Here is a 27,707-nt window from a genome sequence, read left to right on the forward strand (position 1 = left end):
AGTGACTGCAGCAGCTAGAATATAAATGATACAAATATATAGGGTGAATACATTTTGCAGTACAAATGAACTGGGAACAAGATTGTTTGAATGTGTTGCACGTCTTACCTGTCTGCTGCCCTATCCAACTGCCATGTTTAACTGTCCTAGCACTTTGAAAATAATGGCACTTCAATAAATCAGCATAAGTGCCCCCTGCACAATTTATCTGTATTTCATAAATAGTTCACATGAAAATAAGAAACTTTGTATCAGGGGTGTACATAAAAATCATGGGGTCCCATAACAAAAGTCCTAATTGGGACCCCCTTCCCTCTCGATGGAGTAGGCAGGGTCACAGCACATTTGAGGTGTCACAGAATGGCATGCCTCATAAATTTAAAAAACGGAGGGGGACATGTATTGAGGCACATACAGGGTCATTTTGCTCCTATTGAAGCTCCTTACTGCTCTCTCCCCCTATAATATTCTCTTTATGACCCCACAAAGTACAATGCCCCAAAAATGCATCTACCACATTGCATGATATCCCCACACGCAGTGAATTCCCCTACACGCACAGTATGTTGATCCCCAGTGTCCCCAAAACAGTATGATGTCCCCAAAGTAAATATGTCCACAAAATATGAGAGCCCCACACAATATGTGACCCCAATATCACCTTGCACACTATAACGGCCCCACTAGTACAATTCGCTCACACACAATATAAATGCTCCCACAATGTTGCCCACCACAGAGTATTATGGCCCCCTATAAGTACTCATTGATAAAAGAAAGGAAAATACTACTTATCTAGACATGTTCCCCTCTTGCTCTGCTCTGTGCAGCTTGTGGACTGAGGTTCCGTACAGTAGGAGACTCTGACGGACAAGCTGAATGGTGAAGAAGGGATCTGACAGCTCCCTGTTCCACCATTGTATTCATTGTCGGACTGCGGTACATAAAACCCACTAGTGACATTGATTCTCAGAGTCCACCTTAGCCATACAAGAAAACAATGCCCTGGAAATGGAACGCAAAGTACACATCGCTTGAAGCTTTCACTTCTGATCATACAGATCGTTGCGGAGCAGGTAATAGAAGAGACATTTACAGCTATGAGCTGCCTCCATGATGGGAAGCTACATACATTTTACATATGGAGTTCAGCTTCTCCTGCTGCCCTATACTGATCATGCCGATCAGTGCCAGGCAGAAGAGAATTGTGCAAATATGAACATATGGAAAATACTCTAAATGATCAGGCAGAACGCGTCATGAGCTCTGTGCCCAATCATTAAGGAAATGAACAAGGAGGTTGGCAATGCTTGGTCCCCCTGATGAGGAATTTTGTCTGATTTATGGCCAGTGTGAACTTGCATTTATGTGCTGCATGTATACCAACTTGAGTATGTGCCCACGATGCAGATTTGAAGCAGAAATTTCCTGAGCGTTTTTGTCTCTCCTTGCCAGGAAAAAACGCATGCTGTTTTTACATGCGCTTTTTTAAGAGTTTTTTGAAGCGTTTTTTGAGCATCAATGAATGATTTTTGGACCTAAATAAAGTTGGTGGGACATTGCTTAAGCCCTTGGATTACCATAAGAACTGGGGTGAGTATATTGGTTCATTTAAATTATTAAAGAATGGGTCTGTTGTATTTCAAATAAAGTGTTTTTTTACTTTCTTTGTCATGAAAAGGTCTGATTGACACCTTGACATCACCAAACAAAAGAGCTGGGTGTCAGCTAATCCCATTCACCCAATCTTCATTAGCATTTCTATTCATGTAATTTATGCGGCTGCTGTGTGCTGTTTTTTTTAGCCTGGGAATGTGCCATTAGGCAAACATTTTCTCTGGCCATAATTAACATCTCACAGCTGGTTCGTTAGCCCCTATGTCCCCCCTCCCCAATCAGCACTTAGCAGCGCTTTGGACACAACGTAGTCGCTAGTTAACAGAAACAGAAATTTGACCACTAGAATGTATAGAATGCGGTAAATCCGCATGGTTCAGTCAACACATGTGGATTTACCTTCAATAGAATGTAACGTTTTGGACGCAGCAAAAATTTGCGTCCAAAGCGGTGCTACGTCTGAATTCTGGGCACAAAGCCTAAAATTTAAAAAAAAATTGGCGTGGGCTCCGGCGTCATTTTTATAACAAGCAGAGGGAAAGTGGACCGCTGGGGGATGATATTAGTAGCCGCGGAAGGGGTCATTAGCCAAAAATATTCCATGGCTATTAATATCAGCCCACAGCTGTTTGTTTAGCCTTTACTAGCTAGATTACAGGAGGACCCCAGAAAAAAATTGACATGGAGTCCCCCTATAAAATCGAGCCAGCAAAAGCTAAACTAGAGAGCTGTGGGCTGATATTAATAGCCATGGAAGGGGCCATGGATACTAGCCCCCTCCATGGCTATTAATATCACCCCTCAGCAGTCCCAGAAATGGCGCATCCATAAGTTGCACCAAATCTGGCGCTTAGCCTCCGCTCTTCCACACTTCCCTGTAGCGGTGGCAGTGGGATAATGGGGTTAGAGTTCACATCAGCCTTGTATTGGCGGCTGAGTTGAAGCCCAGGTTAGTAATGGAGGGCGTCTATAAGATGCCCCCATTGCTAACCGCATGGTTAAATGGTCGCTGCTTTTTCAATAAAAGACATGGCCAGAATAAAGTATTTTAATGAAATAAAAAACACACGATTCTACAATATTTTTTATTACACGCCTTTGCGAAGCCCTCGACCTCCTGAAAAAAAACGTAAAAAAACAAACAACAATATCCCTCACCTGTCCGCAGTCCGCGATCACAACTGTCCCACGACGATCCGGATAATTTCTAAAGCTGTGACATCAGAAATCACTGATGTCACAGCTGTAGAATACAGGACTGTATACTGACAGAGGTGTAAAATCATACAGTTCTGCAGGGGGTCACTGGGGTTCATCAGCTGAAGATCAGCTGATGAGCCCCGGTGACTAGAGAGCGTGGGAACCTTCTTGTGAATGTTCCCACGCTAAGCATCAGCTGATCGATCATGAGACCGATCAGCTGATTACCGGCTTCAGCAATCAGCTGATGGTCACGTCACCATCAGCTGATTGCTGCCGGTACTGATCACCTGATGGTCGCGTGACCATCAGATGATCAGTGACGTCACCACAGGCCCTGGAAGTACACTTTGGGGCGCGAGCCGCCGAAGAGACGACATCGCAGAGGACGACACCAGTGGCCGCCGGACAGGTAAGTATGAAGTTTTTGTTTTAATTTTTACTTTTTTTTTCTTTTTTAACTGCAGCTGGCACGGCTGCTGCTTCTCCCATCCACGTTGCTCTCGCTGTTATCAGCTAGAACAGCGGTCGGATGAAAGAAGTAGCAGCCTCCTCTCCGGAGCCGGGTACCAGCCGCAGCGCGATTCCGGTGCGATTTTGCACCTATTGATTTATATTTAAATGCAGCCAATCCGCATTTATAGATATTATACATGAGGGTTTTCTGCGATTCAATGCAAGTCAATGGGCGCGATTTCGCCACAAAATCGCGCCTGAATTGGTTGTGCTGCGGTTTGTATCTTTTTTCTTGCTAAATAGCCCTAAAAGTACATTATATACTGTATATATATATAAAAAAAAAAACTTTAATGGAGTTGTCCTAAATAAGGAAAATGATGCACACAGGCAGCAACATACACTCACCCTTCCAGCTGGCGACAGCTCCGATGGCATGTCTCCAATCTATATATATAATCGTCTTATCCCGTCTATCTGTCTGTCTGTCTTTCTGTCTGTCTGTCTTTCTGTCTGTCTTTCTGTCTGTCTGTCCAGGAAATCCCACGTCGCTGATTGGTCCGGCTGCGGCCAATCAGCGACGTGGGATTTCAGAAAAAGATAGCGGCCGTTAGCGGCTCATCTGCAGGACGGAGGTCAGCGGCGATGCAGCAGGGAGATGACCTGCGCGAGGCGCTCATCTCCCCGCTGCTGGCAGCAGAAGTACCCCGACAGGCGGCGCCGCTCACCTCCATGCGGCTAACGTCGGGAGATCAGCGGCTTGGCCCGCTGATCTCCGGAGGGCAAGTGTGAACGGAGGACCGGGGAGCGCCGCTGCCGTTCGGGATGCTTCTGCTGCGAGTAGCCGCACATCTCCCGGCTTCTCGCAGCGGAAGTAGCCGCACAGGCAGCGACGCTCCCCGGTCCTCACTAATACGACGCTGATTGGTCGCGGTCGACGCCCGCGACCAATCAGCGATATGGGCGGAAAATTTAAATGCCGCTCTGCTGATTGGTGGCGGTGGGCGGCCGCGACCAATAAGCGATTTTGGTGCCAAATTTAAACACCGCTCTGCTGATTGGTCGCGGCCGCCAGCCGCGACCAATCAGTTAGGTTGGCGCTAAATTTCAACAACGCTCTGCTGATGGGTCGCGGCCACCAGCCGCGACCAATCAGCGAGATTGGCGCCAAATTTAAACATCGCTCTGCTGATTGGTCGCGGCCGCCAGCCGACCGTGACCAATCAGCGAGATTGGCGCCAAATTTAAACAATGCTCTGCTGATTGGTCGCGGCCGCCAGCTGCGACCAATCAGCGAGATTGGCGCCAAATTGAAACAACGCTCTGCTGATTGGTCGCGGCCGCCAGCCGTCCGCGACCAATCAGCGAGATTGGCGCAGAATCTAAACAACGCTCTGCTGATTGGCGCCAAATTGAAACACCGTTCTGCTGATTGGTCGCGGCCGCCTGCGACCAATCAGGGAGATTGGCGCTAAATTTAAACAACGCTCTGCTGATTGGTCGCGGCCGTCAGCCGTGACCAATCTGCGATTTTGGCGCCAAATTTAAACAACGCTCTGCTGATTGGTCGCGCCCGCCGGCCGGCCACGACCAATCAGCGAGATTGCCGCCAAATTTAAACAACGCTCTGCTGATTGGTCGAGGCCGCCAGCCGCGACCAATCAGCGAGATTGGCGCCAAATGTAAACACCGTTCTGCTGATTGGTCGCGGCCGCCAGCCGACCAATCAGCGAGATTGGCGCCAAATTTAAACAACGCTCTGCTGATTGGTCGCGGCTGCCAGCCGACTGCGACCAATCAGCGAGATTGGCGCCAAATTTAAACAACGATCTGCTGATTGGTTGCGGCCGCCAGCCGCGACCAATCAGAGATTTTGGCGCCAAATTTAAGCAACGCTCTGCTGATTGGTCGCGGCCGCCAGCCGACTGCGACCAATCAGTGAGATTGGCACTAAATTTAAACAACGCTCTGCTGATTGGTCGCGGCCGCCGGCCGACTGCGACCAATCAGCGATTTTTGCGCCAAATTTAAACACCGCTCTGCTGATTGGTGGTGGCCGCCAGCCGCGACCAATCAGCGAGATTGGCGCAAAATTTAAACAACGCTCTGCTGATTGGTCGCGGCCGCCAGCCGCGACCAATCTGCGATTTTGCCGCCAAATTTAAACAACGCTCTGCTGATTGCTCGCAGCCGCCGGCCGGCCACGACCGATCAGCGAGATTGCTTCCAAATTTAAACAAGCTCTGCTGATTGGTTGCGGCTGCCGGCCGGGAACAATCAGCGAGATTGGCGCCAAATTTAAACAACACTCTGCTGATTGGTCGCGGCCGCCGGCCGCAACTAATCTGCATTATTGCCGCCAAATTTAAACACCGCTTAGCTGATTGGTCGCGGTCGCCGGCCGCGACCAATCAGCATTATTGGCGCCAAATTTAAACACCGCTCTGCTGATTGGTCGCGACTGCCAGCTGCGACCAATCAGCGACATTGGCGCCAAATTTAAACAACGCTCTGCTGATTGGTCGCGGTCGCCGGCCGCGACCAATCAGCATTATTGGCGCAAAATTTAAACACAGCTTTGCTGATTGGTCGTGGTCGCCGGCCGCAACCAATCAGCATTATTGGCACCAAATTTAAACAACGCTGTGCTGATTGGTCGCGGTCGCCGACCGCAACCAATCAGCATTATTGGCGCCAAATTTAAACACCCCTCTGCTGATTGGTCGCGGTTGCGGGCCACGAACAATCAGCGATATTGGCGCCAAATTTAAACACCGTTTTGCTGATTGGTCGCGGTTGCCGGCCGCGACCAATCAGCGATTTTGGCGGCAAATTTAAACAACGTTCTGCTGATTGCGCCTGGTCGGCCCCATACATATTCTAGAATACCCGATGCGTTTGAATCGGGCCACCATCTAGTGATTCTATATACATGGGCTGCAGATGGCACAGGCTGGATACCATGTGTGATTTGCAGCTTGTCAGTGGTATACGGCTCGAGACCATGAGCCCAGTGATCTGCAGCCATTGTAAACGGAAGCACCAGGGATGCAATGTGTTGTAGCTGGTTTTGGGATGTCAGCCCACTCCAGCTGTAACGGTCCAATGTATGTCTCTATACTCTCGCCTTTTTACTGTGTCACGTCAGTCAGGAGTACAGACTGCTCTGATTTCTTCAGTGCTTCACGGTACATCTCCCCAGACCTTACGGATTGATCACTCATGCTCCATGCTTGATCCTTTGCCACATCTCCCCAGACCTTACGGATTGATCACTCGCTCCATGCTTGATCCTTTGCCACATCTCCCCAGACCTTACGGATTGATCACTCGCTCCATGCTTGATCCTTTGCCACATCTCCCCAGACCTTATGGATTGATCACTCATGCTCCATGCTTGATCCTTTGTCACATCTGTATGAGTCTTAATCATGTGTCACCTGCCTTCTCAGTCACCAAACTCTCTAGATCTGCCCAAGTCCACTTATACGGCCGCTGTATCGTCTGTATTTGTATGTAAAATGGCAAAGGCTGGTTCTCAGGGTCAGGCAACTGTTTCAGCATAGCCAGCTGGTCAGAGTGGCTCCAGGAATAATACTCCTGTGTCTGTCTTACTCTAGTCACCCTCCTTGGTCCTGATGTAGATGGTTGTCTGGTGGTGGGGCTGACAAGATGTTCCACACCTTCCTCCCTCTCAGGGCTACCTTCAGCTTCCTCCCCAAAAGTCAAAGTCCCCACTTCTGTGTCAGCTTCTTCTGTCACTACGTGTGATCTTGTCCGGACAGGATTCAGTGTAACTCGCTTAGGTCGGGTGGTAGTGTGGCGCCCCTGATGGTTCAGTCATCACAGAGGTACTGCACCTCATCCAGAGGTGTGGCATCTCATTCTCTCAGGTAAGGACGGAGTGCTGGCCGGGACCCCAACATCTGCATCCAACACTACACTGCTCCAGGCCGGCTGTAAGAGCAATTTGCACTCCTTTCTGCTGGCCCCGTCCCTGGCTGGAGTGGGGGGGGGGACCAAAGTGAGTGGGAACCATGTAGTGGGTGTGGGTGGAGGACGTAGACCAGGGGAGCACTTGAAGAGGAGGTGTATATATAGGGAAGCCATCTTTTTAGCAAGGGGGAGTGAATGAGAGGACGAGAGGAGCGGAGGCTCTTCAGGAGCTCTGCTCGGGAGGCGGGCTTAGTCTGCCAGACCCCGAAAGGAGAGAGGAGTGGGAGCAGGAAAAAGCTCCAGTAACAGAAGGGATCCCAGGGGGTACGGTGAGTGCAGGACGGCACCCGTACGCCCGAATCTACCAGGCGGTGGAGGGATCAGGCCACAAGAAGGGAACCGGTCCCTGGACTAGCCGAGTTACTTTAGGTCTCAGCTAGAAAACCGGAGGCTTCTGCACTTTCAAGGTGCAGTTGCCACATCCGCACCTAAGTCGCCGAAAAGGTCACCAAGTAAGGTCCGGGAACTCCAAGTTGCCCAGAGGGATCCCAAGGTACCAGATCGGGACTTTGTTTGGCGGGGCGCAGGGCAGGAGGGAGAGACCCAGGGCGGGAAGTCGGCTAAGAAAGGAACATACAGAGAGGTCATACAAGTGCTCTTGAGATATTTGAGGGAGTGCTGAACCCCTGCCTGGTGAAAGCAGCGCGACGTGGGAGGCTGTCACCTGTACAGTGCAACCTGAGGAACTTAACAACTGTCAGTAAACTCGGACGACTGCACCCCACTGTCTCTGTCAGTTATTGCTGCTGTGCCATCGCTCCTGCACTACAACGCCCAGCATTACCATCTGCACCTACACTGCCCTGGAGCTGAGCTCTGCCTGTGGAGAGCCGCACCAACCCAGCTGCCCTAACATCTGCTCCAGAGGTCTGCAACAGCGCCGGTATCCATTACCGGGAACCACAGGTGGCGTCACGAGACAAAACTGTCATTCATCCCTTCGAGTAACAAACCCCTTTTTAAGAGTGACCCCAGGGTACGGGTCCTGGAGCCGACCGCCGTGACATCCCAAGAAGGTAAAGGCCCGGGTACCGAGTCCCCCATATCCCCCTGAGCGAGTCAGTAGCACATGTCGCACAAGTGTCTCTCCAATCTGGGTTTGGCTGACCACAATGTTTTCAAGTCCATCCGTCTCATCAGGGTCTCTGCTCATACAAAGGTGGAGCTGTAGCAGTCACAGTCTTAGATTTTGTAGCGCTGGCGTCCCTGCCCTCTGCTAGGCAGGGACGCTGCTCCCCTCACCGCTCTGCTCCGTGCCCGGCGTCCTCTCCCCGCTCTGCTGTCAGCGCGCGCTCCTTCCCGGCGTCCTCCTCCCGCTCTGCTCTCAGCGCGCGCTCCTTCCCGGCCCCTGTGCTTAGGGCGCGCGCGCGCGCGCTCCCCTCCTCTTAAAGGGGCCGCGCGCGCCGTCCTAAGGAGTCCCCGGCCAATGGCCGGAGGACTTCATCATATATAAGGCACCTCCTCCAAAATGGAGGTGCCCGAGCAATGTTGTTTGCACCTGTGTCTCACCTGTGCTTCAGCCCTCAGGTCCCGTTGCCAGTTACCTGCCAGTTACCTGCCAGTTACCTGCCAGTTTCCTGCCAGTTTCCTGCTAGTTACCTGCCTGATTCCTGCCTGAATACTTGTTACCTGCCTGCCTGCCTGAGGTCCGACGGTCTGCCTTACAACTCCGGTCAGTCTGTCTAAGGACCAACTTGTCCGCTCACCTGGGAGCGCACATCAGCTACCTGCCTGCTTGCCTGAGGTCCGACGGTCTGCCTTACAACTCCGGTCAGTCTGTCTATGGACCAGCTTGCCCGCTCACCTGGGAGCGCTTCTCCGCTACCTGCCTGCTTGCCAGCCCGGAGGCTCCGTTGTCACGTGCTGTGACCACCAGCTATCTCAGAGACTCTTGCCCGCTCACCTGGGAGCGCATCTCCGTTACCTGCCTGCTTGCCAGCCCGGAGGTCCCGTTGTCACGTGCGGTGACCACCAACTATTCCAGAGACTCTTGCCCGCTCACCTGGGAGCGCACATCAGCTACCTGCCTGCTTGCCTGAGGTCCGACGGTCTGCCTTACAACTCCGGTCAGTCTGTCTATGGACCAGCTTGCCCGCTCACCTGGGAGCGCTTCTCCGCTACCTGCCTGCTTGCCAGCCCGGAGGTTCCGCCGTCACGTGCCGTGACCACCTGCTATTCCAGAGACTCTCGCTTGCTCACCTGGGAGCACACATCTACCATCTGCCTGCTAGCCTACCCGGAGGCTCTGCCATCACAGGTCGTACCTACCCCTTAACCAGAGACTGCCCTGATCACTTGCCGTAACTCCCTGTCCGTTCACCCAGAGACTGCCACCCGCTCCCTTACAAGGGCCGCCCCCTTGTATAGTAGCTCAGAGGTTCCGCCTCCCGGACCCGTTACAGTTTGCTCGGGCCATGGAACCCGGTGGCACCCAAGCTCCCTCGCTCTCGGACCTCTGTCTTGAACTGTCCCGTCAGAGGTCCCAACAGGAGGCCATCCTGGGTCACCTGCGGAATGTTAATACTCGCCTGAACACTCTGTCTGATCCACCAACAACCTCCGCCAGTGCCATATCTTGCAATCCGGCAGCTCCGCTGCCCACTAATACTATGGTATCCTACCCCGGACCCCGGCTCTCTGCACCTCCTCGCTTCGGAGGCGACCCCGTCCAGGCTCGGGGCTTCATAAATCAGTGCACCCTGCACTTTGAACTTTTGTCCCATCAGTTTAATTCCGACCGGGCCAAAATTGCCTTTATCATGTCCCATCTCACCGGGGAGGCCCTGGCCTGGCTAAATCCTCTATGGGAGAGAGGAGACCCCCTGGTGTCCAACTTGCCTGCTTTTCTCTCGGCTTTCCGGAAAGTCTTCGACGAACCCGGACGGAAGACCTCATCCGCATCCTCTCTGCTACGCCTCCGTCAGGAGGGTCTCACCGTGGGCCAATATGCCATACGGTTCCGCACCCTTGCCTCGGAGCTGGCCTGGGATAACGATGCTCTGGTATCCGTCTTCTGGGAGGGTCTGTCCGGTCGTATTAAAGATGAACTTGCTGGTCGGGACATTCCTACCTCTCTCGATGATCTAATAACCCTTGCCACCCGGATTGACCTACGGTTCCAGGAGCGTGCCAAAGAGGTCATCCGTGAGAGAAGGATTCCACGTTTAGCTCCTACTTTCCAGAAACCCGTCATTCCCTCCATCTCTCCCCAGGTACACTCTCCTGAGCCTATGCAGGTCGACCAGACCAAGATGGTCAAAACCCGTCAGGACTCACGCCGTGCCGAGGGGAGCTGCTTCTACTGTGGCAGTAAGGAGCACCGGATCCGTGCCTGCCCGGAGAGGTCGGGAAACGCCTGTGTCTAGGTTCGCTCAGAGAGGTCCACCTAGACAAGAATAAATCCTCTCCATCCCTGCTGTTGTCAGTTTCGATCATCTACGGGGAGAACCGTTATTTCGAACTAGCCCAACTTGACTCTGGAGCAGCCGGGAACCTTATTTCACAGTCCCTGGTTGAGAAATACCGCATCCCCACCAAACCTCTGGCTGTACCCTTGTCTGTCGCTGCCGTGGATGGGGGCCTCTTACCTCGCCCCATTCAACTCATCACCGAATCCATTACCCTGCAGGTGGGAATGCTGCATTCTGAAAGTATCTCCTTTCATGTTCTGCCTGGACTCTCTCACGCCCTCTTGCTAGGTCTGCCCTGGCTCCAGAGACATGCACCCGTGCTAGACTGGCAAACCGGAGAGGTCCTTCGCTGGGGACAAGACTGTCATAAAACCTGCCTGGTTCCCGTCCATCCCGTCCGTCCCTCTCCTACCCCAGCTAATCTACCTGGACTTCCGATTCCTTATTGGTCTTATGCAGATGTCTTTAATAAAAAGGAGGCAGAGACATTACCACCACATAGACCATACGACTGTCCCATCGATCTGCTACCCGGTACTACTCCTCCCCGTGGGCGTATCTATCCTTTATCCGCTGCTGAGACCCGGTCAATGTCCGAATATATTGAGGAGAATCTGGCCAGAGGATTCATCCGGAAATCTACCTCCCCGGCGGGAGCAGGCTTCTTTTTCGTCAAAAAGAAGGACGGCTCTCTCCGTCCCTGTATAGACTATAGAGGCCTAAACCTGATCACGGTGAAGAATAAGTACCCCCTTCCGCTCATTCCAGAATTATTTGATCGCCTGAGGGGGGCTAGGATCTTCACCAAACTGGACCTTCGTGGGGCGTACAACCTGGTTCGTATTCGTCAGGGGGATGAATGGAAGACGGCATTCAACACCCGGGACGGCCACTATGAATACCTGGTAATGCCCTTTGGTCTCTGTAACGCTCCTGCCGTCTTTCAAGAGTTGGTCAATGACATCTTCCGGGACCTTCTCTACTCCTGCGTAGTGGTGTACCTGGACGACATCTTGGTCTTCTCTCCGGATCTCCAGACTCACCGGAGGGACGTTCGTCAGGTCCTGCTCAGGCTAAGGCAGAACCATCTCTACGCTAAATTTGAGAAGTGCCTCTTTGAGCAGACCTCGCTTCCGTTTCTGGGCTACATTATCTCTCAGACCGGCCTACAAATGGATCCTGAGAAACTGTCTGCCATCGAGAAATGGCCCCGACCGGAGGGGTTGAAGGCCATTCAGCGATTCCTGGGCTTCGCCAACTACTACCGCCTCTTCATACCACACTTCTCTTCCCGGACGGCCCCAATTTCTGCGCTCACCCGTAAAGGTACTAATCCCAAAGAGTGGCCACCCGAAGCAGAGGAGGCCTTTCTTTCCCTTAAACAGGCCTTCTCTTCCGCCCCGGTGCTGCATCGCCCAGATGGCAACAAACAGTTCTTCCTGGAAGTTGACGCCTCCTCCTCTGGAGCCGGAGCGGTACTTACTCAAAAATCATCTTCCGGGAGGATGGTAACTTGTGGCTTCTTCTCTAAACTCTTCTCCTCCTCTGAGCGCAACTATTCCATAGGAGACCGAGAGTTATTGGCCATCAAACTGGCATTGGAGGAGTGGCGTTACCTGCTCGAGGGGGCTCTTCACCCGGTAATAATTTACACTGACCACAAGAACTTGGCTTACCTCCAGCATGCCCAGAGACTTAACCCGCGCCAAGCCCGATGGTCCTTGTTTTTTGCTCGTTTTGATTTTGTCCTTCATTTTCGCCCGGCTGACAAAAACGTCAAGGCGGACGCCTTGTCTCGGTCCTTTCTGGTGTCTGATCTCGAGGAGGATCCGAAACATATCATCGATCCCGCCAGAGTAATGCAGGTGGCTCCCGTGAGTCTAAATCGTCTTCCTCCTGGTAAGACGTTCGTACCAGTACCTGATCGGGAGAAGATCCTACACTGGGGTCATTCGTCTAAACTAGCTGGCCACGCCGGTCAGAAAAAGACCCTCCAGCTTATTACCCGGCACTACTGGTGGCCTAACCTGCACAAGGATGTAATAGACTTTGTTTCTGCCTGTGTGTCCTGCGCCCGCAACAAAGTTCCGAGACACCTGCCGGCCGGCCGCCTCCTACCTCTGCCAGTACCTGCTGCCCCCTGGCAGCATATAGCGATGGACTTCATTACTGATCTACCCGTCTCTGCCGGTTGTACGGTCATTTGGGTGGTCGCTGACCGCTTCTCCAAGATGGCTCACTTCATTCCACTGCCAGGTCTTCCGTCTGCACCCGAGCTGGCTAAAGACTTTATCCGCCACATCTTCCGTCTTCATGGCCTGCCCCGTCACATCGTGTCGGATCGTGGGGTACAGTTCACTTCCCGTTTCTGGAGAGCCACTTGTAAATTGCTGGACGTCACCCTGGACTTCTCCTCCGCTTACCACCTACAGTCTAATGGTCAAGTGGAGCGGATCAATCAGAACCTGACCAGTTACCTTCGGCACTTCGTTAATGCCCACCATTCTGACTGGGTGGATCTCCTGCCATGGGCCGAATTCTCGTACAACAATCACGAGAGCGAGTCTTCCTCCAAATCCCCGTTTTTTGTAGTCTACGGTCAGCATCCTCGGATCCCGTTTCCCGTCTCCACCTCGGCGGACAATCCGGCTGCGGAATCTCTTGTTAACAAATTTTCCTCCATATGGGAGAGTACCCGGTCCGCACTCCTTCTGTCATCCGAGCGTATGAAAAGACACGCTGACAAAAAACGTCTGGACCCTCCTCAATTCCGCCCTGGGGATAAAGTCTGGCTCTCGTCCAAATATGTCCGGCTCAAGATCCCTTCCTATAAGTTAGGGCCTCGGTTCATCGGCCCACTGGAGGTCATCAGTCAGATCAACCCGGTGGCCTATAAATTGAAACTCCCGGCCAACTTACGGATCCCTAACTCCTTCCATGTGTCTCTCCTCAAACCTGTGGTGCTTAACTCTTTTTCCAAGTCTACAGGTACGCCTCCTGCTCCGGTTTCTGCTGAGGACGAGTTTGAGGTAGAGAACATTCTTGCCACCAAAAGGGTAAGAGGAAAGACCTTTTTTCTGGTAGATTGGAAGGGGTTTGGTCCTGAGGAGAGAACGTGGGAGCCCCGGGAGAACATCCATGCCCCTCTCATCCTAGCTAAATTTCTGTCTGGCCTAAAAAGGGGGGGCCTAAAGGGGGGGGTACTGTAGCACTGGCGTCCCTGCCTTCTGCTAGGCAGGGACGCTGCTCCCCTCACCGCTCTGCTCCGTGCCCGGCGTCCTCTCCCCGCTCTGCTGTCAGCGCGCGCTCCTTCCCGGCGTCCTCCTCCCGCTCTGCTCTCAGCGCGCGCTCCTTCCCGGCCCCTGTGCTTAGGGCGCGCGCGCGCGCTCCCCTCCTCTTAAAGGGGCCGCGCGCGCCGTCCTAAGGAGTCCCCGGCCAATGGCCGGAGGACTTCATCATATATAAGGCACCTCCTCCAAAATGGAGGTGCCCGAGCAATGTTGTTTGCACCTGTGTCTCACCTGTGCTTCAGCCCTCAGGTCCCGCTGCCAGTTACCTGCCAGTTACCTGCCAGTTTCCTGCCAGTTTCCTGCTAGTTACCTGCCTGATTCCTGCCTGAATACTTGTTACCTGCCTGCCTGCCTGAGGTCCGACGGTCTGCCTTACAACTCCGGTCAGTCTGTCTAAGGACCAACTTGTCCGCTCACCTGGGAGCGCACATCAGCTACCTGCCTGCTTGCCTGAGGTCCGACGGTCTGCCTTACAACTCCGGTCAGTCTGTCTATGGACCAGCTTGCCCGCTCACCTGGGAGCGCTTCTCCGCTACCTGCCTGCTTGCCAGCCCGGAGGCTCCGTTGTCACGTGCGGTGACCACCAGCTATTCCAGAGACTCTTGCCCGCTCACCTGGGAGCGCACATCAGCTACCTGCCTGCTTGCCTGAGGTCCGACGGTCTGCCTTACAACTCCGGTCAGTCTGTCTATGGACCAGCTTGCCCGCTCACCTGGGAGCGCTTCTCCGCTACCTGCCTGCTTGCCAGCCCGGAGGTTCCGCCGTCACGTGCCGTGACCACCTGCTATTCCAGAGACTCTCGCTTGCTCACCTGGGAGCACACATCTACCATCTGCCTGCTAGCCTACCCGGAGGTTCTGCCATCACAGGTCGTACCTACCCCTTACCCAGAGACTGCCCTGATCACTTGCCGTAACTCCCTGTCCGTTCACCCAGAGACTGCCACCCGCTCCCTTACAAGGGCCGCCCCCTTGTATAGTAGCTCAGAGGTTCCGCCTCCCGGACCCGTTACAGATTTGTGTGCATCAAAACATTCATGAAAACACCTTATACCCCACTGTGGTCTCCTTAGGTCCATATTGCCGCACTTCCTCAGCCACACGACACCATTTATTCACTTGTTGTTCTCTTCCTTTGTCTTTTATCCAACCTCTTATTCTTTTCCTTTTTGTACATCCACACTCTGACATGTCTGCCTTTTTCAGTATTGCTTCCTTTCCTTCTCTGTCTTTTACTATCTGTATAGCTGTTGTGGATCCCATTGGGGGTCCTGACTGCACACAGAACAAGTTTCCCATGGCTTCAACTTATTCTTCACACAGCTCACCTTTCTGCAAATGCTCTGGCCATGCAAACACAGGAACCCGTTCAATGTCATACCATTTATGAAACTGGCTTTCTCGTCAAATAATCTCAGGTGTAGATTAAAATATCTATAACCTATCCATCCTGGACCAACTGCAATAATTGGGAAAGTCCGGATATCAAAAATCCACAAAAAAATCCTGTAGGGCTCAGACCCTTGGCATACTACACCCAGGACAACTGTGCACCTTTCACAGAATGGTCTGTATCGATTCATTCACAATCTGAAATCATCTGACCTGCCTAGTTTACCTAGGGATAAGTACTGATTTACGAGGACTGTAGGGCTCGCTGACCCTGCGGGAACATAAACCCAGCCTCAAACAATGTACTTCTAATCCGGGAGGGCCACAGCCATAGAATCGCACAGAGACTGCCCCAGCTCTGCACTACGCCATCAGTTAGTAGACAGATAATACAGGTAACCCTTATCATTTTATTGCTCTATTATTCAACTATCATAAAGTCACAAAACTCACTGGTGATGTCGGTTCTTGAACTGCGGTTTTTACAGCCTCTACTCAGAGATATCAAGAGATCTAAAGCACGAAGACAAGGTGTAAGAATAAAGGCTTCTTATATTGTTGCAACTGGAATTAGAATTTTCAATCTCTCAGGAGATTCCCACATACTGCTTCCAGACAGGCTGGTTACCACGGCCATACGTTAGGGCGCCAAAACTGTTGTAGCTGTTTTTGTTCTTGCCCAAAGTCAGATATGTCGGATCACCAGTGTGGCCGAATTAGGAGATTAGGCCCTCCAAAATAACGAGTGCTCGGAGAAAAGAATGCACACTTGTGAGCAAATCAATTTCTGTTTATTCACACAGAGAATACTATTTCTTATACCATTTACAAAATATCAAGAGATCTAAAGCACAAAGACAAGGTGTAAGAATAAAGGCTTCTTATCTTGTTGCAACTGGAATTTGAATTTTCAATCTCTCAGGAGATTCCCACATACGGCTTCCAGACAGGCTGGTTACCACGGCCTCACGTTAGGGCGCCAAAACTGTTGTAGCTGTTTTTGTTCTTGCCCAAAGTTAGATATGTCAGATCACCAGTGTGGCCGAATTAAGAGATTAGGCCCTCCAAAATAACGAGTGCTTGGAGAAAAGAATGCACACTTGTGAGCAAATCAATTTCTGCTTATTCACACAGAGAATACTATTTCTTATACCATTTACAAGCAATGTAACTCATGTAGCCCCCCACTACCCAGGTCACGATGACTTTACAGTATTCACTCTGTACTCATAACATGGTTTTGCAAACTGTTTTTGCATACATCTTAAAAACATTGCATATGAGATAAGAAGCATAAAGTCCCTGACTATAAGACAATAAGGCTGGGTAATACTAAACAGAATGTAGAACAGAGAGGAAAAACATTAACCCTTCTACATCAGATGCGACACTAGAGCGGCCAAGAGCTAGAATTATAAGTTTATTAATGGGGCTCTCCGGACAAGAGGGGCTCTGTAAAAATAACAAAATAAATCATACTCACCTGCTGTCTCCCTCCCGAATCCATCGCAGCTTGTTCAACCAGACACACAACTGCTGCAGATTGTGATGCATATAGTTCAAGTCACCTGACCGCTGCTGCCTATCACAAGCTGCAGCTGTCCTGTGTCTGGTAGAACGGTGACATTATTGATGCTGGCGCGTATAGGCAGAGACTTGTCAGTCACTGCTGCGGGTGGTGAGAAGCAGCCAGGAACCCGCCTGTCTGACTAGTCTACAGCGCAGCTCCGTTCCCGGCTGCTAATAAAATGTTTTTCTCTGAAATGCCGCAGTGTTTCAGTGAGTCAGACGTACCTGGCTGGGATAATTCAGCCGGTGCCTGATACTTGGGGTCTACAGTTTGGCAGCGTGTATCAAGTTCACTTTAAATATATTCATTTTCCTGTACGTTCACATGTGGCCCTTCAGTCGCACCTCACGGGGCCTTTCTCAAATCTGTACTGGAGCTAAAATGCCGCATATGACCATAGGTGAATACTGTACATGGATGTACAAAATACATGGGCATCAAATGTACACAGATACATAGACATGACACATATTGAAATATATTAGCCATACACACACTATGTATACATACAGTACAGACCAAAAGTTTGGACACTCCTTCTCATTTAAAGATTTTTCTGTATTTTCTTGACAATAAAAATTGTACATTCACACTGAAGGCATCAAAACTATGAATTACCACATGTGGAATTATATACTTAACAAAAAAGTGTGAAACCACTGAAAATATGTCTTATATTCTAGGTTCTTCAAAGTAGCCACCTTTTGCTTTGATGACTGCTTTGCAGACTCTTGGCATTCTCTTGATGAGAGCAGAGCGGGGTTTAAATTTGGCACCAATAATGCTGATTGGTTGCGGCCGGCGACCGCGACCAATCAGCAGAGTGGTGTTTAAATTTGGCGCCAATATCGCTGATTGGTCGCGGCTGGCGGTCGTGACCAATCAGCAGAGCGGTGTTTAAATTTGCCGCCAATAATGCTGATTGGTTGCGGCCGGCGACCGCGACCAATCAGCAGAGCGTGTTTAAATTTGGCGCCAATATCGCTGATTGGTCGCGACCGCCAGCCGCGACCAATCAGCAGAGCGGTGTTTAAATTTGGCGCCAATATCGCTGATTGGTCTCGGCTGGCGGTCGCGACCAATCAGCAGAGGGGTGTTTAAATTTGGCGCCAACATCGCTGATTGGTCGCGGCCGGCGACCGCGACCAATCAGCTAAGCGGTGTTTAAATTTAGCGCCAATAATGCTGATTACTCGCGGCCGGCGGCCGAGACCAATCAGCAGAGCGTTGTTTAAATTTGGCACCATTCTCGCTGATTGGTCGCGGCTGGCGGCCGCGACCAATCAGCAGAGCGGTGTTTAAATTTGGTGCCAAAATCGCTGATTGGTCATGGCCGACGGCCTCGACCGATCAGCAGAGCGTTGTTTAAATTTGGCGCCAATCTCGCTGATTGGTTGCGGCTGGCGGCCGCGACCAATCAGCAGAGCGTTGTTTTAATTTGGCGCCAATCTCGCTGATTGGTCGCGTATGGCGGTCGCAACCAATCAGCAGAGCATTGTTTAAATTTGGCGCCAATCTCACTGATTGGTCGCGGCTGGCGGTCGTGACCAATCAGCAGAGCGGTGTTTAAATTTGGCGCCAATCTCGCTGATTGGTCGTGGTCGGCCGCGACCAATCAGCAGAGCGTTGTTTAAATTTGGCGCCAATCTCGCTGATTGGTCGCGTATGGCGGTCGCGACCAATCAGCACAGCGGTGTTTAAATTTTGCGCCAAGATCACTTGGCCACAGGCCGCGACCAATCAGCGAATCGTATTGGTGAGGACCGGGGAGCGGAATCGTATTGGTGAGGACCGGGGAGCGTCGCTGCCTGTGCGGCTGCTTCCGCTGCGAGAAGCCGGGAGATGAGCGCCGCCGCCGGTCGGGATACTTCTGCTGCTAGCGGCCGGGAGTTGAGCACCTCGCACCGCCTCATCTCCCGGCTGCATCGCCGCTGACCTCCGTCCGGCAGATGAGCCGCTAACGGCCGGCATCAATTTCTCAAATCCCGCGTCGCTGATTGGCCGCGGCCGGACCAATGAGCGACGCGGGATTTCCTGGACAGACAGAAAGACAGACGGGATAAGACGATTATATATATAGATTGTCAAGGTACTGCATTAAAATAATCAAGGATTGACTTGCGCTGGACCCATAGTAGTAATGGAGGGATTAGCTGAGCATAATATAAATAATACGTTTAGGGTGTTTAAAATATTAACAAGAATTGCATTGGAGACCCAAAAGTGCTAAAAACATGATACGAACAATATCCATCGATTTTGGAATTTTAATTATCACTCTATAGCCTATATTTTACTACCTCACCCTTGTGTTTTATCCCACTAATTAAATTATGTTTTTATCACTTTTGGGTCTCCTATGCAATACTTGTTAATATTTTAAACACCCGAAACATATTATTTATATTACGCTCAGCTTATCCCCCCATTACTTCTATGGGTGCAGCGCAAGTCAATCCTTATTTTCCAGGATGCTCGTTGTCTTGACCTTTGTTTCCTTATATCCAATCACTTGCTCACTTAAATCTCTATCCACTTTTTTCTTACCATAAAAGCTCAAAAATGTATAGTTTTGTACTGATTCATTCTTGATTACTGTACATTATAATAATCGGTTGTCACCTCACTGAACTCAAAATCAATCTCTTCTGAATACAGCAGGTACTCATTTTCTGTCCAATCGATACAGCGCTACCTCCACCCTCTGCCAGTCATTGCAGTCGTTGCCCATCCACTACATAATACAATGTAAAGTTTTCACAATCACCCACAAATCTCTCCCCAGTGCTGCACCGCCCTACATCTCCTCCTTAATCTGTCTACCACCGTCCTCTCCACGGTGCTGCACTGTCCTACATCTCCTCATCTGTCTACCACCCTACCCGTCCTCTCCACAGAGCTGCACCGCCCTACATCTCCTCCATAATCTCTTGTCTACTACTGTCCTCTCCACGGTGCTGCACTGTTCTACATCTCCTCATCTGTCTATCACCCTACCCGTCCTCTCCACAGTGCTGCTCCACTCTACATCTCCTTCTGATCTCTGTCTACCACCCTACCTGTTCAATGCACACTGCTGCACCTCCCTACATCTTCTCATCTCTCTACCAACTTTTCCACAGTGCTGCTCTACAGCTCCACGTCATCTCTGTCTACTATTCTACCTGTCCTCTCCAAAGTGATGCACCGCCTTACATCTCCTATTAATCTGTCTACCACCCTACCCTTCCTCTGCACAGTGCTGCACCACCCTACATCGCCTCCTCATCTGTCTACCACCTGCCCATCCTCTCCACAGTGCTGCACCACCTACCTGTCCTCCTCATCTCTGTCTACGACCCTGCTCTCTAGTCTCCACTGCTCCCGACATAGATTTTTGTGGTCTTCACTGCACCCGGTACCGATCCATGTGGTCTTCACTGCTCCCGATACAGATCCTTGTGGTCTCCATTGCTCCCGGTAGATTCTTGTTTTCCTCATAGCCCCCAGTACAGATCCATGTGGTCTCCACAGTTCCCAGTATAGATCCTTTTTTTTTCCCACCAGCTGTCCTCCAATTTTGTGGCACTAACGCTGGCAGATCAAGCTGCATCTTTCAGCAAATATATTTCACTTCAGAGCTGTAAAAGGAACCTGTATTGTCCCCAAAATTATCATGTCACTTTAAGCTGTGATTGATCAGGCTATGTTCCCACGGAGTAAAAACACAGGATTTTCAGCTTTGTTTTTAATTGTGAAAAATCCACAGTGCTTAAAACCCTAGTACATGTTGCGAAAAATACTTACAGCGTAAAATGACAAGACCTATGGGATTAAGATCCTCGGAATGTCAATTCATGCGGTGGATATAGGTGTGGCTTTTCCATGCCTTTTTAATAAATATATCTGCAGCGCATCACTGTGGAACTTTTGCCGCTGGAGGTTCACAGTGTTATTATTATAGCGCCATTTTTTCCATGGCGCTTTACATGTGAAAATGGGTATACATAATAAACAAGTACAATAATCTTGAACTATACAAGTCACCGACTGGAACAAGAGCAGTCGTATGGTGGAGCGGTGGTTACTGCAGGTTGTAGGCTTGTCGGAAGAGGTGGGTCTTCAGGCTCATTCTGAAGGTTTCCAGGGTAAGCGAGAGTCTGATATGTTGGAGTAGAGCGTTCCAGAGTAAGGGCGATGCACGGGAGAAATCTTTTATGCGATTGTGGGAAAAGGAGATAAAAGGGGAGTAGAGAAGGAGATTTTGTGTTTGTCAGGCAATCTCCACGTTTTGTGACTTTCTAACATCCGCGAAACCTGCGGCCGCGGAGACTCAAACATGTCACTCGAGCACCCGCGATACTCGGTGCATACCCGGGCACCCTAGGCAAACTCGAGTAACGAGCACTTGCGCTCATCACTAACCTTGACCTTCCTCAGTTACACTTATGGCTATTTATTACACGCATGCCGCAAGGTTCAGATAGGGCGAGACGGGTTTCATTAATTCTTTGGAATCCCGGGGAAACTGACCATAGACTGCAGCTTCTCTCAGGAACACGATAGATTCAATTGCTGAGCAGACACATTTGACAAGAGTCTTTTTCAACAGCTTAACAGTGGAATTTAATCTGAAGCACGGCCAGTGCAATTCAGGGATATTACAGCAACAATCTTCATTACAGTACAGTCTGAGTTTCTTGAGCAACCGGCTCCAGTAACAATACAATAGTTTCTTCACAAGGCACAGTATTACAGTCTATTCAGTAGCATAATTCAGCATAGATTAGATCTCTTAGCAGCACACGTCTATGCATACACAACTACAGGCTTTTCCTTCACAAGGACACAATAGTCCATAGCATTCTTTATCCTGCATGGAGATGGAGGAGGGGGGGGGGGTTTGATGAGGGAGATGATCTCTGTGACACAATTCCTTCCAGTCCTTACCTTTCTGCCCGATAATACTCTGCACTGTTAGTTCAGAGAGTTTATGTGATCTGTGCTTAGTTTCTCTCCTGATCTGAATCCTGTTCAGTTGCCTTCTGTCAGATCCAGATAACACACCACCTTTCTCTTCGGCTTCAGCCAGACTACAATAACAAGTTCCCCACAATCCCCCTGGGGCTCTGCTAAAACACTCTGTCTCCTGTGACTGTGTTAACCCCTCTAGTTGCTGGATGCTTCTGAAGCACAACACTTCATGTCTCACAGCCCAACACCGTATAGGACGCTTGGCATTTGCCACAGAACACCAGGATTGGCAAAGTCGCCACTGGCGCCCTGTGCTCTTCACAGATGAAAGCAGGTTCACACTGAGCACATGTGACAGACGTGACAGAGTCTGGAGACGCCGTGGAGAGTGATCTGCTGCCTGCAACATCCTTTAGCATGACTCGTTTGGCAGTAGGTCAGTAATGGTGTGGGGTGGCATTTCTTTGGAGGGCCGCACAGCCCTCCATGTGTTCGCCAGAGGTAGGCTGACTGCTATTAGGTACCGAGAGGAGATCCTCAGACCCCTTGTGAGACCATATGCTGGTGTGGTTGGTCCTGGGTTCCTCCTAATGCAGGACAATGCCAGACCTCATGTGGCTGGAGTGTGTCAGCAGATCCTGCAAGATGAAGGCATTGAAGCTATGGACTGGCTCGCCTGTTCCCCAGACCTGAATCCGATTGAGCACATCTGGGACATCATGTCTCGCTCCATCCACCAACGTCACGTTGCACCACAGACTGTCCAGGAGTTGGCGGATGCTTTAGTCCAGGTCTGCGAGGAGATCCCACAGGAGACCATCCACAACCTCATCAGGAGCATGCCCAGGTGTTGTAGGGAGGTCATACAGGCACGTGGAGGCCACACACAATACTCGGCCTCATTTTGACTTGTTTTGAGGACATTACATCAAAGTTGGATCAGCCTGTAGCGTGTTTTTCCACTTTAATTTTGGGGGTGACTCCAAATCCAGGCCTCCATTGGTTAATAAATTGGATTTCCATTGATGATTTTTGTGTGATTTTGTTGTCAGCACATTCAACTTTGTACAGAACAAAGTATTCAATGAGAAGATTTCATTCATTCAGATCTAGGATGGGTGACTTGAGTATTCCCTTTATTTTTTTTTGCAGTGTTTTTTCCCTCTTCGATTTTGTGGGTACGTTTAGAGTAGCAAGGAAAAAAAAAATTACATTTTAGATTTAATATACAAAAGGTACAGTGCTTATAAAATACAAGAAGATAAAATAAAAAGGACATTCACAGAAGGGAAAAAACAGTACAAAGAGAAAAGGAATAAAATAAAGAGACCTCTTACTAAATCAATCAGTGGGAGATCCTGCAAAGAACTGATGACATTGGTTGCATCTCCTGGGTCTGACTCTTGGTACCTGTGAATGGGAGATTTTATAGGTCCCTAACCACATCCCGACCCCTCCTGCTGGACAAGTGAGAGGAGGATAGCTAATTATATTCCAAGGAAAGACGGGTGCAGGACATAATTCTAATTTATGACATAGGAACCTCCTAATGGAATAATAAGACTGCCAAGCGTATAGTTACCATTCTAAACACACCAAACATGACTATGACGTGTCCATACTTTGGGTCAATATTACATTTCTGTGGTTTCCCAAGGCTGAAAATCTTGGCACTTGAACCCACAGAAGCGATTATGTCCTCTGATATATCCATGGATTGTTTTGAAATTGGATTATAGAGATGACATAAAAATATTGCATTTTCAATGTCCCATTCTGATGTACCTTGTGTGAACTGGAGCTGGCCAGTCTACGTAGAGACAGTGAACTTTGCCTGGTCGTCCTTTGTTAACGAAGAAGCACACGCAGAGTGTTCGAACCCTCCTGTTAGTTTTTTTTATCTTGTGTTTTGCGGTCACGTGACCATCTGCCTATATATTCCAGCTCCGCCCTTCTGGCTTTGCTGGACTTCAGTGTTGTTTGACTATCTCTCTAGCCAGGTGCTTCTGTGCCTATCTCTGTCAGTTCGCTTGGGACCTCTAGTACTTTTTGTTAGTTTGTCTTTTGTGTTCTACAACAATTTCTGTTAGGAGGTGTCCCATTTTTGTCCCAGTCCTTAGTTCTTTTAGGGACCCCTCCCTTAATTCTATAGGTCTTCGTTCAGAATAGCCGAGGACGAAGGCGGGTCTGTTCGCTAGGAACAGGCAGCCTGCTACATAGTAGGGATTCTGCTTAGTCTTACTGTAGGGACAGCTTTCCCCTATCTTTCCTTAGTTCTTGTTGCAGATCATAACACAGAGAACATTTGGTCTTCCTGTAAACCCCTGAATAAGGCAGTTATCTCCTTACTGACGATTAGGCTCATAGTTCCATAACTATATATTATATATACACACAACTCGTGATGCCAAGTGGTTAATGCCAGGATTAGCTGGCTAGTCTGCCTGAAAGATGGAAATATGTAGGCTGGGGGGAATTGCAATTCATGTGTTTACTGATACAATCACTATTCATCCTTAATACACAACATAATGTAACGCTACGATTAAGAGAAGTAATATTAAAGATCAGAGTCTCATTAACATCAAGTTCTTTAAAGGATTATTAACTTAAATTTATCAATGAGTCTTCTCCAGGAACAATTGTCATTGATGATGTGTTCTGGATTGTTTGTTCAGACTAGATTGATCTGGCCAAATCGAGGACAGTACTTGGTATCTCAGAAAACTCAAAAGTTCATGATCAACTGTTGGCTAGAGCTCGCCCTACTACTCGCTACAGTTTAATTGGGGCCTCTGTTACTCTGTCCTTGAACCTAAAAAAAAAATGTTATGCTATGATCTACAGTTAAAAAGTAACGTCTCCATAACTGTTGGGGTTCAGCACAATGTACAGGTCCTTCCCACCTCTATAGACCACTCCTCCGGTAGACCAATATGGATGGACAGCCTTGATCTCTTGATCCAGCAATTACCAGACTTGGATCCACCTGTCTATGATCAAGCTTGTCTACCAAAGTATCTTCCTAAAACCAAAACACCACACGATTGGGTTGGCCCATAGTAACAGTTTCCCATCTGTCACCTGTCTCAACATTATTGCAATGCAACCACATTACAATCATTTTAACATGTTCTTCAATGAAGCTGACTGTGAGATCTGCTTATTTATAAACAAGTAGCAACAACTTATTTAAGGATCAATAGTGAATAATCCAGAAAGTACTGGCTTCTGGGATAAGATAATTTCCCTGTCGAAGCTTATATCTCAGTATATAAAGCTCCACGGTGCGCTGACTTATTTAGCAGTGATATTGGGACCAAACACTGGAAAAAAATATCATATGTCCTCATCTTCTATGTAGAAGTGTTTATTGTCTCTTCAGAGAAGAAGACGACTAGAACTCTAGCGGCACCTACTTATTGCAAGGCTTGTTAAAGAGTCAATATTGACTTTTAGGAGTGCTGCTTCCAATAAGTGCCGCTAGAGTTCAAGTCTCCTTCCTCTCTAAAGAGACAATTTGCATATTTAATTTCCCAGAGGAGCATGCATGGCTTATAAGTCTTCTCACTCTGACAAGCCATGGAGGAGCATTACCCCTTAGACCCCTGTAGCAGTGTTAAAATTCAGACACATTGGAAGACTTTAGATTCAAATTATCAAGTGTTGGGTCAAGTTTTTAATGAAAGGTAACAAGGACCTTTTTTCCCCTGTCTTTCTTACCGATGAATCACACTCCATGACCTTACAATATGAATTTTCTAAGAAATATTACTATCCCCATTCCTATTACTGGTAGGTCAAACTCTTGTGGGAATTACATCATTACATCTCCAACACATCAAGGTGTATCGGAGCCATGATAAATCGGCTGTGGGAAAGTTTACAAAATTACTGTTTCTTGTCTCTTTTCAGAACTTAATAAAACAAGCTCATACAAAAAAAAATTCACAAAACTTCTAAGGAAAGGGACCCCAAATTCCTGAAAGGTAGGAAGCGTTAAAGTATTCCTTGTTAAGTGTGTATCAGCGAAACTGGGAAGATTTTATTTCTAAATTTCACCCAGCCAAACCAGAACTCACCTTTGCACTGATGAGGGGCAGTACCCCGAAACACAGTGTTTGCAAATTGAGATTTCGGCTATTATCCCCAGTCATGTGACAAGGCTCGTTAAAGGGTAGATATTGACTTTTAAGAATGCTACTTCCTATAGGTGGCGCTAGAGTTCTAGTTCTCTTCCTCTCTGAAGAGACAATTTGCATGAACTATTGATACAAATTTATAGGTCTAAGAACAACAAATAATGTTTTGCAGTAATCCGATGTGCCAGTGCTGAGAAATCATCCTGATTGGCTCCCTTTAAGGATACCTACGTTCCTTACAGTAATGTAGAGATGCTGACCAAAATTCTTCTTATTGATCCTAAATATATTTTTGATATCTCCCATATCAGAGTTATTTGTTCCAGCTACTGTTATCACTGATCAGACCAAAATATCTTTCTTTGCTAAGAAGTAATATTTTCTGAATTGAAACTTTGCATTTATGTAATACAACACAAAGCATCCGGAGACTACAGATCTTAAATCGGAGCTCTACCCGGCCACAATTCTTACAATGTGAACACTAAAATTTCATCGTCTGTGTGACTTCTTTGATGTTCCACAAAATCTGATTTCTGCGAAAAACATTCCTCACATTCCGAGCATGAAAACGGCTTCTCTCCAGTGTGAACTTTCTGATGTGTGACGAGATGTGATTTCTGAGTAAAATTTTGCCCACATTCTGAACACGAGTACGGCTTCTCCCCTGTGTGACTTCTCTGATGTTCAAGGAGAGCTGATTTACGGGTAAAAAATTTCCCACATTCTGAGCACGAAAATGGTTTCTCTCCTGTGTGAGTTCTCAAATGTTCTACAAGAACTGAGTTATATGCGAAACATTTCCCACATTCTGAACATGAAAATGGCTTATTCCCTGTGTGAGTTCTATGATGTCGCTCGAGAGAATTTTTACGCAAAAAGGTCTTTCCACATTCTGAACATGAAAACTTCTTCTCCCCGGTGTGAATATTTAGATGTTCCACAAGACTTGATTTCTGCGTAAAACACTTCCCACATTCTGCACATGAAAATGGCTTCTTCCCTGTGTGACTTTTTAGATGTGCCTCAAGATGATGCTTAAGCTTAAACCACTTTCCACATTCTGTGCAGGAGTACGGTTTCTCCCCTGTGTGAGTCTTTAGATGTTCCATAAGGTTTGATTTGTGACTAAAGCACTTTCCACATTCTGAACATGTAAATGGCTTCTCTCCTGTGTGAATTCTTAGATGTTCAATTAGAACCGATCTATAGCCAAAGCATTTACCACATTCTGAACAAGAGAATGGCTTCACCCCAGTGTGTCTTTTTAGATGTTCAACAAGACCGGATTTTCTGCAAAAATATTTCCCACATTTTAAACATGAAAATTGCCTTTTTTCATCTTTGTTCAGTCCTTCAGGAGTAACATTAGACTTCTTTTCAATATGTTTTCCCTGTTCAGTACCTGAAGATTTTTTATCCGGTCCATGTCCAGTCCCTTCTTTAACGAAATGTGATTGATTATCTTCTACTTCATAAGAGGGAGAAAAAATTGGATTTCCATGTGAGCCGCTCACATATTCTTCATCTAAGAAACAGAATTTTTTCCAGAAACAAAATTAATTATATTTTACAATTTCTCTGTGAAAAATCCATAAAAAGAGCAAGACATGAATCAGAATACATTTGACAAATCAAAAATAAGGTTTTCATTTTCCAAAGGTTTATTCATACTGTTCCTA

General features: G+C 48.7%; 1 protein-coding gene across 1 annotated transcript in view; it reads right to left on the reverse strand.

The window, feature by feature from the left end:
• The window catches only part of LOC141243630 (uncharacterized), a 105,800-nt gene that overhangs the window by 19,711 nt on the left and 58,382 nt on the right, over positions 1-27,707 (reverse strand). The window contains exon 15 of the mRNA XM_073668941.1: positions 26,619-27,553. Coding sequence (XP_073525042.1) covers positions 26,619-27,553 — 935 coding nt within the window. The remainder of the gene's footprint in view (positions 1-26,618; positions 27,554-27,707) is intronic.

Source organism: Phyllobates terribilis, unplaced genomic scaffold, assembly GCF_046119375.1.
Source record: "Phyllobates terribilis strain yellow unplaced genomic scaffold, ASM4611937v1 Scaffold_2__4_contigs__length_985480577, whole genome shotgun sequence".
In the NCBI taxonomy this organism is placed as follows: Eukaryota; Metazoa; Chordata; class Amphibia; order Anura; family Dendrobatidae; genus Phyllobates; species Phyllobates terribilis.